The sequence below is a fragment of the Mesoplodon mirus genome, assembly GCF_964341445.2.
Source record: "Mesoplodon mirus genome assembly, chromosome: 1".
In the NCBI taxonomy this organism is placed as follows: domain Eukaryota; kingdom Metazoa; phylum Chordata; class Mammalia; order Artiodactyla; family Ziphiidae; genus Mesoplodon; species Mesoplodon mirus.
In genome coordinates, this window is record NC_138976.1 from 26685492 (window position 1) to 26699641 (window position 14150).

The window sequence follows — 14150 nt, forward strand, 5'->3', positions numbered from 1 at the left end:
AGCCTGTTCCACTCATACACAGGATAAATGATTAAGCTTTTCATCAAGTTCACCTTTTTTTGTTAATTGAGATATATAGTCGGCCTTCCATATCCACAGGATCCACGACTGGTTGAATCCATAGATGTGGAACCCACAAATACTGGAGGGCCAACTGTAAGGGACTTGAGCATCCGAGGATTTTGATATCCGTGGGGGCCTGGGAATCAATTCCCGGTAGAAAGCAAGAGATGACTGTAATTCAAATACCATAAAATGCAGCATTTTAAAGTGTACAATTTGGTGGGTTTTATTATATTCACAAGGTTGCAAGCATCAACACTATCTAATTCCAGAACATTTCATCACTCCTAAAAGAAATCCACAGTCATTAGCAGTCACTTCCCATCTCTCTTCCCCCCAGCTCCTGGCATCACAATGATGTTTTATAGCAAACTGATTTAGAATTTCTTCTTCCTCACTTTTTATCTCTTGTGCTCACATTTTTTCTTTCCCAACATATTAATTGCAACTACTCCTCCATGGTTCTGTCTTTGGACTTCTCTACTCTAGCCTGGCAACTTCAACTAGGTCAACAATCTCAGTCACCAACTCAAATTGGTCCCTTATTTATATCTCCAAGTCCAGTTCCAGTACCTTCAATGCTCAACATAAATGCACTGTCCCCTCCTCTTAATTCCCTATTTCCATTAGTACTCCTCTTTCTCTTTTATCCCTTTTGTTTCAGGACTGAAATGCCTCTTTTAGAGAGCCATTCCTGATTCTATCCCATTTCTGCCAAAGGTAGAACTGAGTTCTCTCCTCTGAACTCTCAGAACATTTTCTCAGTGCCCCTCATGTGGCATGGGGCATGTCTTTATATTGTCTGTACTTGTGAACTACTGGATTGAAAACCCCTTAAAGACAGAGAATCTTATTTCACTTCTCCTTTGCTCACAGATTTTTGTACACAATATATAATCAACCTATGACTGAATAAATGAAGACACAAATGTTGCTGAATAAATACTAATTGGGAAAGAAGACTCAGCAGTTACCTTTTGGAAAATTTAAGAACTAAGAAGTTAAAAGTAGAAACAAATATATTACTTTGTTAGTAATAAACAAAAGTACTAATTTTGTAAGTAAACAAAAAAAATTTTTTTAAACAAAAAACACAAATATGGATTAGATAACAGCTGTTAAGAAGCAAGTAATAAACAGATTAATAGTTCAAAACTATGTGAATTCGTTTGCTAAACTGATTTATCAGTACATACGTTAACATAGTAGCTGGTAGTTTATGCTGCTAGAGCTTCCAAGTGTACCCATGTCCACATCCATACCAACATATTCTTTACCCAGCAGGTATTAAAGGATTCAGGAGAGGGATAGCAAGACAACCAGATTCAGAGGTTAACAAATCTTTCCCTATAGTTTAAAGGATTTATGGGTAGTTGGTTACAACATGTAATAAATCTAAAGAATTATTAAATGTGCCAACTACCGTAGGGCGGGAGGCAGGGCTGGGGGAGGATGGACAGAACCCTGTTTAATTGTTTAAGATTTTCCAGCTCCATAACTTTAAATTCTGTTTTGAAAGTATCCCTGTAAGAACTGTCAAAGCAGGTGAATAATCGTGACAGGTTACTAGATCTTTCTCAGCCTCTAAGGACTAAATGATACAATAAAAATGTAAGTTAATTCAGCTAAACATACCTGAAGCCCTGAGAACTGAGAAAAGTAGAAGGGATGTTCATTTGATAAAAACTAAGACAATAAGCAAGCAAGCAAGCTTTACTGGAACACAACCATACTTATTTATGTACTATCTAGGGCTGCTTTTGTGCCACAACTGCCAAGTTGAGTAGTTGCAACAGAGACTATATGAACTGCAAAGCCTGAAATATTTACTATCTGACTTCTTACAGAATTGCCAACCTCTGACTTGGTGGGGATTACATGGGTGTGTTTTTACTCTGTGATAATTTCTTGAGTTGTGCATTCAATACCTGAGCTATGCACTTATAATTCTTTGAAGTATGCATATAGAAAGGTTTTTTTAAACTTTTTTTAAATGTTTTTTAAAAATTACATTCTTAGACTGAGGGTTTTGAAAATGAAGGAGTAAAATGAAATGAAATATATGTTTCAAATACAGTAAAGAACAGAGAGATGCACCTCACAGACACAGCTCTTTGTTCTTGCTCCTCCAACTTCTTAGGTTTTTGTGTTTTGGTTTTGTGGGAGTTGTTCAGAGTTTGGGATGGGCTTTATTTCAGGCGCATGGGATGACTGAGGACAGTTACATGGTAACTGATAATTGCCTTCATTATTTATGATGGAAAGAGAACACAGTTTCATTCTTTTAGGATAGACAGGAATCAGAAAAACCTTTTTATACCAAAGGATTATTCACTGTATGTAATTAATTGTAACTAAAATCTGCAGAGCATTGCTTCTAAAGCAATCCCCTTAAACAAGGATCTTCAACCAAGAGTGGGATCAGAATCACCTGAGAGGCACTTTCAAACTCATTTTCAAGGCTGTCATGAACCACTGCTATTGCAGGAAATACAACAGTGAGGTTCTGGTGTAGCAGAGGTGGAGAACCATTGGCCTGTATTATGGAAATAGCTATATGTACTTATGGTCACTGTATGATTTTTGTAACTGATAAGTTCTGTGGTAAAATAGTAAGATGGGTGGAGGAAGCTTGCTCTTTCGGAAATCTTAATTAAAAATAACAACACACATTACAAAGTCCGTACCTCTCCATTTTCAAATGTTATTTCTCGGACAAGAGGAACACATTTATCTTGAATCCAATTGTAAGTCCCATCAAAATTTGTCATAGATCCCAAGTACACCATATCTGGAGCAGAATGCTGTTATAAAAACAAAGAAAAAAAATTAAACAAATCTAACCTGTGCTAGCAAAAATGCATTCTTAAAGCCATCAATAAGCCCAGAAAATCTACACAGGATACAAAAGAAACAAAAAACATGGAACTTCTAAGAAAGAGGGCTAGCTATAGATGGTAATAAGCTGATAACTCTGTGATTATCGGGGACCTGATTATGCAACCTGTGATGTGTAAGCCTTCTGCTTTCCCTTAGATTGCGTCAATTAAATGTTTACCAGTATCTTCATCAATAGCAGGCAGACATTGTGAAAAGAAGAATTATCCTAATGATTTAATTTAGCTATCTCTCCCTTCAAAAATGTTAGAAGAAAATTTGGAGACTTCCAGTGAAAAAGCCTTGAAAAATACATGATACTATATAAATCTAAGGTATGGCTTATCTCTAAAATTAATTAACTGCAGTATCTGTTTCCACATTCACTCAAAATCGTATCTATGAAGTGCCTAAAATGATGGTAAATAGCTAACGTTACCTAAGCCAACTTACTGTGACCAAGCACTGTTTTACCACTGTAAATACCTTGTATGTGTTGACTCAATTAATCCTCGAAACATCCCCATAAAGCAGGTACCACTATTATCATGGATGTTTTTACTAATGAACAAACTAAAGCACAGAGAAGCTAATAAACTTTCCCAGAGTTATACACCTAGGAAGGTAGCAGATTCTTTTTTTTATTTTATTGAAGTATAATTGATTTACAATGTTGTGTTAATTTTTTCTATAGAGCAAAGTGACTCAGTTATACATATATATGTATAAGAATATATATATATTCTTTTTCATATTCTTTTCCATTATGAATATTGAATATAGTTCCCTGTGCTATACAGTAGGACCTTGTTTATCCATCCTATATACAGTAATAGTTTGCCTCTGCTAATCCAAAACTCCCATTCCTTCCCTCCCCTACCCACTCTCCCCCTTGGCAACCACAAGTCTGTTCTCTATGTCTGTGAGTCTGTTCGTAGATATGTTGATTTGTACTGTATTTTAGATTCCACATATAAGTGATATGGTATTTGTCCTTCTCTTTCTGACTTAACTTCCCTTAGTATGATAATCTCTAGGTCCATCCATGATGCTACAAATGCCATTATTTTATTCTTTTTATGGCTGAGTAATATTCCATTGTATATATGTACCACATCTTTGTCCATTCATCTGTTGATGGATATTTAGGTTGTTTCCATATCTTGGCTATTGTAAATAGTGCTGCTATGAACATAGGGGTGTGTGTATCTTCTTGAATTATGGTTTTGTCTGGGTATATGCCCAGGAGTGGGAGTGCTGGATCATACAGCAACTCTATTTTTTGTTTTTTAAGGAACCTCCATATTGTTTTCCATAGTGGCTGCACCAATTTACATTCCTACCAACAGTGTAGGAGGGTTCTCTTTTCTCCACACCCTCTCCAGCATTTGTTACTTATAGACTTTTTAATGATGGCTATTCTGACCAGTGTGAGGTGGTAAGGAAGGCGGCAGATTTGACATTAAAACAGTCTCATTCCAGAGCCTGTGCTCTTAACAAGAAAACTACACTGAGAGACACATAGATTCTGATAATCCAGAGATGGTCACACTATGTAAGCTATTATTAAAGAAATACAATTGCAGAGAATACAGGCAAATACCTATATGAATTCAAAATAGGAAATGAGCTTTCTAAGCAAAAAATTCATTCATATGACTACAGAAAAGTTAAAAACTTCAGTGTGTCAAAACACCACAAAAAAAAACATTAAAATGAAAACTATGAATTAAAAAAAAATCCATAGATTTCTATTTGTGTGTGTGTGAAAATTGCAATGACAGACAGTTACATCAATTTGGGGTGACAATACTGTGATTTCGGTCTTTTTTGTGGCTACCATCACCTGGGCCTAAACAGCTACTTCTAAGTTTAGACACACCTAACTTCTTAGCCAAGGGTTAAAAACAACTTAGCACTCTTAGTATCTGGCAAGTACCAGGTGAACTTATACCCCAGGAGATTTGGGAGCGTGGCTAGTCTCACTCAAGTTGGAGTGATGATCATAGACCACTGAAGCCTTTTTTAAAATTTGAGTCCCAGGCCAAAGGCAAAACAGAGAGGTGAAAAAGGCCTGGGGATCAGGGGATCTCTAGTCCCAGCTCTGCCACTAAATGCCTGAGTGACTTTAGGCTTGTGTCCTCATCTTTACTTTGAAAGGTTTGGATTAGCATAAAATGATGCCTTAAGGTTCCTTCCTATATTAAAACTTTATGATTCTGTGAACATTAACAATGTACAAAAGTACAGATTATACTATATATGTATTTAAATTATATTAAAAATTATACACTAAGAAATGGCAACTTACCCCTGGTGGTTTGTAGATTATGTTGTCTCCACTGTATCTTTCTGGTTTTGAAACAGCTCTAATGGAAAGAGAGAAGCAGTAATAATATTTTTTAAGAAAACTAATAGCAGCAATATAACTGAATGAAGAAGAATTCCCTAGCTGTTTTGCAACATATGAACTATAACAACTTGAAATATATACTTGTCCATCCTCTTTTCTACTTATAAGATTATGCAATACCGGGCTTCCCTGGTGGCTCAATGGTTAAGAATCCACTGGCCAATGCAGGAGACACGGGTTCGAGCCCTGGTCCAGGAAGATCCCACATGCCACGGAGCAACTAAGCCTGTACGCCACAACTACTGAGCCTGCGCTCTAGAGCCCGCGAGCCACAACTACTGAGCGCACGTGCCACAACTACTGAAGCCCGCACGCCTAGAGCCTGTGCTCCACAAGAGAAGCCACCGCAATGAGAAGCCTGCACGCCACAACGAAGAGTAGCCCCCACTCACCGCAACTACAGAAAGTCCACACGCTACAACGAAGACCCAACACAGCCATAAATAAATAAATAAATAAATAAGATTATGCAATACCAACAAAAGCATACATTTAAAGGAAAAATTTAATACGAGGCAGATTTTTTTAAAGGGAAATTTTAGTTAGCTGTTTTTGTGACTCAGTATTTTATCTGTGGATTGTCAGTTTTGGCACTAAATAGCTGTTTTTGACCCCAGATTGTTTCTAGTAACTGAGGATCAAGGTCATTGATGTAGTCACATAAACCAGTCACACAAACATATTATCTGCTTGTTAAGTCAGACTCAACCGTGAATTCTCTTTTTTATTTTTAAAACCAAAACTTCTAAAAAAAATAGATGAAATGAAATAACCCACACATCATTAGAATATAGTTCCATAAATAACTAATTTTTTGTTTATTTGTTTACTATTTCCCATGCCTGGTACAGGCACATAATAGGTGAATAAATATTTGGTGAGTGAATTCTACAACAAATTCTAAGTCAAAATGGGTAACTTTTTCTCTCTCTAAATTATATTTGGATTAATTGAACCCTGATTTATCTCCAGGTTCTGACTGCAGTAGTCAGGAGACAGGGGCAAGCAGTACTAAGCTAGATTGATGACACTGGAACAGAAAGGAAGAACATGCTCCATTCATTCATTCACTATTTACTATGTGCTTCCTCTGTACCAGCTATGTTCTTGGCACTTGGTACACAGGAGTGAACAAAACTGACAACACCCTCTCATGGAGCTTCCATTTTTGTGGGGAAAAACAAACAACTAGATATTTTTATCTTGGGTGGTTAAAAACAAACAAAAAGTGCTATGAAGAAAAATAAGTGGATAAAGAATGACAAGTTGGATGATGATAGTGCTATTTTATATACAGCTATCAGGAAAGATCTTTCTGATGAGATGATATCTGGACAAAGCACTCTGGATAGAGACAGTAAGGGCAAAGGCTCTGCTGCAGAAGCGTGCTTGCAGTGGTTGAGGAATAGCAAGGGGCCTGCATGGCTGGAAACAGTATTACAAAAAGCATGGGGGAGAAGTTCTTTCGTTATTTACTCTCTACAACGATCTTCAAAAAACACTGATAATGTTTACAATAAAACACACATAGAAAACCTATAGAAGCATTTAAAACAAGGAAAGAGGTCACAAAATGAAGAGGACATACTATGCCAGAAATCTGGGCTCTACTCAAGATAGGTACCACAATAGAGTCTACCAGTTATAGGCCAAAGAAAAGAGAAAAATAATATTGTATAACATCAAAGCATGGGGGAAGATAACCTCCAATGAGAAGAAAGAGTCAAAGACAGAACCATAAGAATGATTCCATTTTGAAAGAGAAAGAAAAAAAAAAACAAGATAAAGCCAGAGAAGTCAGAAAGGTAAGGATCAAACCAGGGAGTTCAACATAAAATGTAGACACAGCAGAAGAAGGACAGGGTAGTTGAGGGTCACATCCTTCAGAGAAACTGAAGAGGATTAAGATTGAAAAAAGGCCACTGGATTTGTTAATTAAGAAGTCACTTCGTGACTGTGTAGAGAGAAGTTTCTTTAGGGTAATGGAGGTAAAAGTTAGCTTCCAGGAGGTTAAGGTATTTTAACTGGTTAAAGTATGAGAAATTCAAGGTAGCCAAGCAAAACTAATCTCTGAAAAGAAATTGAGAATGAAAAGAAAGAGATGAGATTATAGCTCAAGAGATAGAAGGGACAGATCAGGAAAGAGAATCATGTTTTTGGAAAAGGAAAGGAGTTCATGAAAAGCGTCAGGTTGAAAACATGAGAAGGCAAGGACAACTGATGGATCAAAGCCCCAGAGGATTTTGAAGGGACAATTACAAGGAAACAAAGAGGTTAGCCGGGGAAAGGAGCATTGTTCCTCTGAGACAGGGAAGGCAGAAGAAAAGGTGGTGGAGAGCCAGAGATGAGTAAAGATGATGAAGTTCATGGTCATTAATGAGAAACACTGTGTTGTTTCAGTTTGGAAACCCCACGGGTTAATAAGCATTTTTTGTGGCACAGGATAGTGTTAGTAAATGAGCTGAACAAAAGTATGAGAGTTAACCTGTCCAACCTTTTCCTCTTACCCACATTTTGAAATAGAATATAGTACAGAAAGAATAATTAACAGACTTAAACTCTTAGAAGGAGGTCAGAGATAGGTGTAAAAATTTGTTGGTGACTTTAAGAGGACTGAGATAATCTTTGGAGAGGTCATCTTCAGAAGACGACCACACACAACAAGAATTTAACACGACAGCTGAGCAGACCCGACCCACGAACACACTCTCAGTTAGGCTACTTACCCAAATGCAGCTAGAAAGGCACAATCATCATGCAAAATATTTGCTACTCTTTCAAAAACTCTATAGTTTTCTGAATCCTTCTGCTCAAAATATCCAATGATATTTCTTTTGCTGCGCTGTAAAATAAAGTATGTAATTACTTTATAAATACATATAGTTCTTTAAGAATAATGTTATTGCATTTACCCAGCTGCTGTTCAATTATCTCCAAATGAAGTATGACTATAAATGCATAATTGGCTTTTAACACCTAGTCCAAAACTATTAAAGATTACATTAGGTTGAAAACAGTCTTAATTATCATCTAATATAATAATTTCCTTCCAACATTTTATTTTAAAATTTCAAGAAATATATAACTGTTTAATCAGTGACAGTCCTTCCTAAATAAGATGATTAATTCTAAGATGTGTTAAAATAATACATCAATTCGTAATGTGTGACTGTTGGTAGAGACTCCACCGTGGGTCTCTCACGCTTCTACATAAGGGTCTCCACTAAGCAAACTATGGAAACTTTGTTTGTGTATGCCTGACATTAACTTCTATTTCTTCATAATTCAGGCTACCCTTTGCCCTCAATTAATTCAAATTAGTACAACTTTACTGTACTGCTATATACATTTTATCCAAAGGTTCAGTAAAATATTAGCATTTCCCTTGAGAATTAATTCAAGAAAAATTCAACTTGTTAAGTATGTGTGTGTGTGTGTGTGTGTGTGTGTATATATATATATATAATCCACTGCAATGAACTATGAGAAAATGCCAGATTCTTTGATTGCATAAGAATTCGTTTACATTAATCAGGCAGGCTTCATTTGATCCAGCAAAAGTTAATGACTTACGTCAAGAGTGGTGATTTCTGCTAAGTCATGAATTTCTTGAATAGGGTCACTTTTTTGTTGCCTGATGTAATCTGCAAGTGCTTTCACTGATCGCTGACCCCTGTATTCTCTCTTCATCATCATCCCATTACGAAACAATTTGAGGGTTGGGTATTTGCTTATCCTATATCTCTGGGCTATATCAGCTAAAAGAATGAAAAAAAAAAAAGTAACGTCATCCTCAAACTTAGTCTGAGTGGGCCCATTAGCCCAACAGTGAAAAATCTTACAATTATTTAGGGAGAACATTTTGGTTCATATAATTATTTTCCAGTATTAGAGAAAAAAAGAGTTTATACTGGTTAAGAGGCCAGGCTCCAGACATATATTACCTGGTTTAAATCCCAAAGCTATTTACTGTATGTGTGAACTTGTAAGGTACATCAACTCTCCATGCCTTACTCTCTCATCTGTAGGGATAATAATTTCTACTACATAGAGTTGTTTTAAGGACTAAATGAGACAATACAAATGCATGACAGAGTAAACTCTAAATAAATGTCAGTATTATTATAGATACAGTCTAGAAAAAAATTGGAATGTACAAAATTCCAATTTTGAAAACAGTCATTCAAATCACTTTATATTGTGAGGATCTCTTACAGTATTTAATAAAAGGGAATTAAATGTAAATTAAAATCACTCTTAAAGGCTAAAAACTAATATTAGATTCTTTGCTAGTAGAAGAATTTATAATCCCACATATGCAAATTTTGTGTAAGCTAATACAATTAAGAGCAAAACTCAGCAGTATACACTAAAAGAAAAATCCCTTTATTATGACCTGTGGGTATACTCTCGCACAAATCATTAAAATTAGGATTTATAGCCTCAAAATAAGAAACTAAGTAAAAATGTATGCTGATCTCACTTTTAGGAATCACAATTACTAAGATACTGACTCAATCAGAATGGAATAGCCTTTAAACTTTTCTGCTGTTATTTCCAAGAGGTAGCAAATAGGAGAAATCAATGGTTTCTAGACATTGGTAAAGCTCAAATGTCATGCTAGTCACATGTATGAGAATGATAAAAGATACACTACTTTTTTAGAGTGAAGGGGACCTGAGAGAGCACAAGTAGCTTAAAACAGATGAAAAAAAAATTTTTTAACTGAATTTTAAAATGAGGGCAGAATTCTAAAATGGTGGCTAAAAAAAAAATACATGAAAATTCTCTAGCCCCACCTCCATTCTTAGTAGTTACAAAACAAACAGAACTGCAATAAACTCTGTTAACCATCTTAATTTTCTAGGAGATTAGATGGTAGAAACAACTGTACCAGAGGGTATATACATATATGTGTGCTGACAGTTTCACAGGTGTATACATAGGTCAAACTTAATTTGTACATTTTACAGTTAATTCTAGGTTAGCTATACCTCAAAAAAGATTTTAAAAAATCTAAATGAATACTGACTATACAAAACAACAATAATTATGCCTTATGGAGTTTGACACAAATTAAAATATATAATAACAACAACAACATATAAACTGGGGGAGGGGATGTAAGCAGAAGGTTAATGATTCTAAGTATTCTAAGGTCTTTACACTGCCTAGGAAGAGCTAAAAGTACTTATACTATTTCGATAAGTCAAGGTTGCAATTTTTCCTAAGATAAGAAATCAAAGAATACTAAAACGGTGTATTAGAAGTTAAGGATGGAATATGGGTTCTCAGAAGGGGGTTTGGAGAAAAGACTATGTAATTAAGATCACATAACACTTTGTTAAACTCCATGGAGGACTTATAAAGGGGAAATATACTTGACTATTAAAATTCTTTAAACAGAAGACAGATATGAGCAAACAGACAGAATCACTGGTCATTCTTGAGATCGAGGAGAATATTTTATTCACCAAATCACAGAAATCTGAAATAATATTAAGATACCTTAATATACAAGTATTTAAATAGACATTAATCTGTTTGGTTTAGGAGTTAATACTTTTTGAAGCAGAACACTAGTGGATATATCAGCCATAAGCCCTTTTTCAACCTGATAAATTAATGAGAAAACGTGTCTTTGAGTTGTAAAAATGGTGATTCTATTACCTTATCAAGGAATTAATTAGATTAAACTGGTACTACAAATTCACGGGTAAGAGTGGTTGTAAAAGCAAGTAGAAGTCTTTTAAGATAAACAGAGGCACCTGTTATAAGGCAAAGGCCACAAAGGCTTAGGCTTAACCTACTTAGTAGAAAATGAGCCCAAAGAAATAATAAAAAGTACGGAACCTCACCTTCCTAACTAAAAAACTCATTCAGTCACCAGAATACTACACACTGAAACCTAGCATACTGAATTTTTGCACTGATATATAAATGAAAAAGTTTTTAATAAAAATGCTGTTAAAATTAGGTTAAATAGTTCTATAATACTAGCCAATGCTACAATGCTATGGTCTGGAATGTGGAAAATGTGTTTTTAAAAGTTCCTATTTCCCCCAAATATCCATCAGTAGGAGACTGGTTAAATGAAGTATGGTACACCCATACAATGAAGTACTAGGCTGTTATATAAAGGAATGAAAAAGATCTCTTTGTGCTGCTAAGGAGCAATCTCCAGATACACTGTGTTAAGTGAAAAAAGCCAGGTGCAGAGAAGGTAAAAGAAATATGGAGAAGAAACCTGGAAAATAAGTAGGAATATATATATACACGTGTGTGTATGTGTGTGTGTGTGTGTATACACACACACACACACACACACACACACACACACACACACACACACACACACACACACATATATCTTTGCGGCGCTACCTCCTCCAAAAAACAACATCAATGGAAGAAAATGGAAGGAGAAGTCAGGAATGGAATTCATATCTCCCTGACTATACCTTGTTACAGTTTTGACTTGGGACCAAGGAAATGTTTAATAGTAAAACAAAATTAGATTAAAAAAATTTTAATACTGTAATTGTTATTTTGAACTAAACACGCACAAATTATAAATAAAGCACACGAGTAATCACGCTAATGCTATTAAGAATCAAGATTTTCAGCATAAGGAAAAAAGATACAAATATAAAATTGAGGGAATTAAGTAAAAACCCTGTAATATTTAGTTTGAATTAAAACTATTAGCAAAAATTCATGATGTGTTTTTCTCTTTCAAAAATACATATTTCTAAGCTCTTTCCACTGAGAGCTGCACTGGCTAATTCTACCAAATATTTAAGGAAGAAATAATTCCACTTCCACACAAACTTTTCTTGAAAACTGAAGAGAAGGGATTACTTCCCAACTCATTCTGTGAGGCCAGCATTACCCTTATACCAAAACCAGACAAAGACATTATAAAAAAATTACAGACCAATATACCCAATAAACAAAATTAGAGGACCTACACTAGTGGACTTCAACACTTATTGTAAACCTACAGGAATCTAGACAATGTGATACTGGCATAAAGACAGACGACAGACAAATAGATCAATGGAAGAGAGTCCAGAAACAGACCCACATACACATGTAGAAGTGATTTTTGACAAAGGTGCAAAAGTAAAATCTAACTATATACTACTTATAACATATACATCTAAACATAAGGATGCAAAAACTTTAAAATTAAAAGGATGGGAAAAATATTCTATATAAAACGAGTCAAACAAAATCTCGTACAGCTATATTAATAGTAAATATGTACACATTAAGGCAAAAAGCATTACTACAGATCAAGAAGGTCCCTTCATACTAATAAAAAGTTTAATTCCCTAGGCAGATGTAACTATTCTGAATTTCTATGTGTCAAATAAAAACCTAAAAATACATAAAGTAAAAAATGACAGAACTACAAGGAATATCTATAATCATGGTGGGAGATTATTATCACACCTCTTATAGCAACTGATATAACAAATAAAATCAATAAAATATAGAGAATTTGAACAACACAACTAAGAAACCAGAATTATTTGACAGATATATTATTCACTATCCCAAAGCTGCAACATACACATTTTTGCAGGTATATATATCATATAAAAAACAAACATATGATGAATCAGAAAAAAAGTCTCAACAACTTTCAAACGATTCAACTCATAATGAGAATAAAGTAACTTCTACATGCCATGGATCAAAGATGAAATTACAAAGGGAAACCGGAAAATATTTTGAACTGAATGATAATGAAAAATACATATCAGAACTTGCAGCCTACAGCCAAAGCAATGCTTAGAATGAAATTTATAACATTAAAATGTATATGTTAGGGGGAAAAGGCTAAAAAACAAAAAAGTATTAATCAAAAAAAAAACATAAAAGAACAACAAAAACAAAGAAGAAAGAAGTGAATGAAAAAGATAAAAGTGGAAGTTGATGAAGTGGAAAATAAATATACAATATAAAAAACCAAAAAAGCCAAAATCTGGCTCTTTGCAAAGGCTAATATAATAAAATCCATAAAGCCCTGGAGAGACTAACCCAGAAAAAAAAAAAAGAGAAAAAACACAATTTCAGGAATATAGCGGGAGTCTGCAACTCAGATAATAAGAGAATATTATCAATAACTTAATGACAGTAAGTATGGAGATTTCGATAAAATGCAAAAATTCTCACAAAACCACAACTCACCAAACAAACACTAGAAAATATAACTGGTCCTACAATTAAGGAAACTGAACCCATAATCCAAAGCCTTCTCACAAAGAAAACTCCATTCCTAGAAAACTTTACCAGCAAATTCTACCAAACATTTAAGGAGCCAATAATGCTATTTATACAACCATTCAGAGAAAACAAAAAGAGGGGACATTTCCCAAATATGAGGTCAACATAAACTTTCTGCCAAATCTGACAAGGAAATGATGAGAAAAGAAAAATACATGTTAGTCTCAATCAAGAACATAAGATGCAAAACTTGAAAAGAAAGTATTAAAGTGAATTTAGCACTGTGTACAAAAGATAATACATCACAAGCTGGATTTAGCCTAGCACTTCAGTTTAATGCTTGAAAATCAATCAATGTAATTCATGACATTAACAGAATGAAAGAGAAAGGTTCTACTACTTCTCAAAAGAAACAGAAAAACATTTGGTAAAATCAACATCTACTCACACTTAAAAATTTTGTCAAACTAGGAATAGAAGGGAACTTCCTTAATTTAATAAAGGGTATCTAAATAAACAAATACCAAACAACTTGACAGTAAAACACTAAAAGCTATCCTGC

The 14150-nt window shown here is 34.7% G+C and overlaps 1 protein-coding gene across 1 annotated transcript in view; it reads right to left on the reverse strand.

Moving 5' to 3' along the window:
* The window catches only part of ERP44 (endoplasmic reticulum protein 44), an 88023-nt gene that overhangs the window by 19715 nt on the left and 54158 nt on the right, over positions 1-14150 (reverse strand). Inside the window, exons 5-8 of the mRNA XM_082628937.1 lie at positions 8927-9111; positions 8080-8195; positions 5252-5309; positions 2751-2867 (exon numbers count right to left, since the gene is read on the reverse strand). Coding sequence (XP_082485063.1) covers positions 2751-2867; positions 5252-5309; positions 8080-8195; positions 8927-9111 — 476 coding nt within the window. The remainder of the gene's footprint in view (positions 1-2750; positions 2868-5251; positions 5310-8079; positions 8196-8926; positions 9112-14150) is intronic.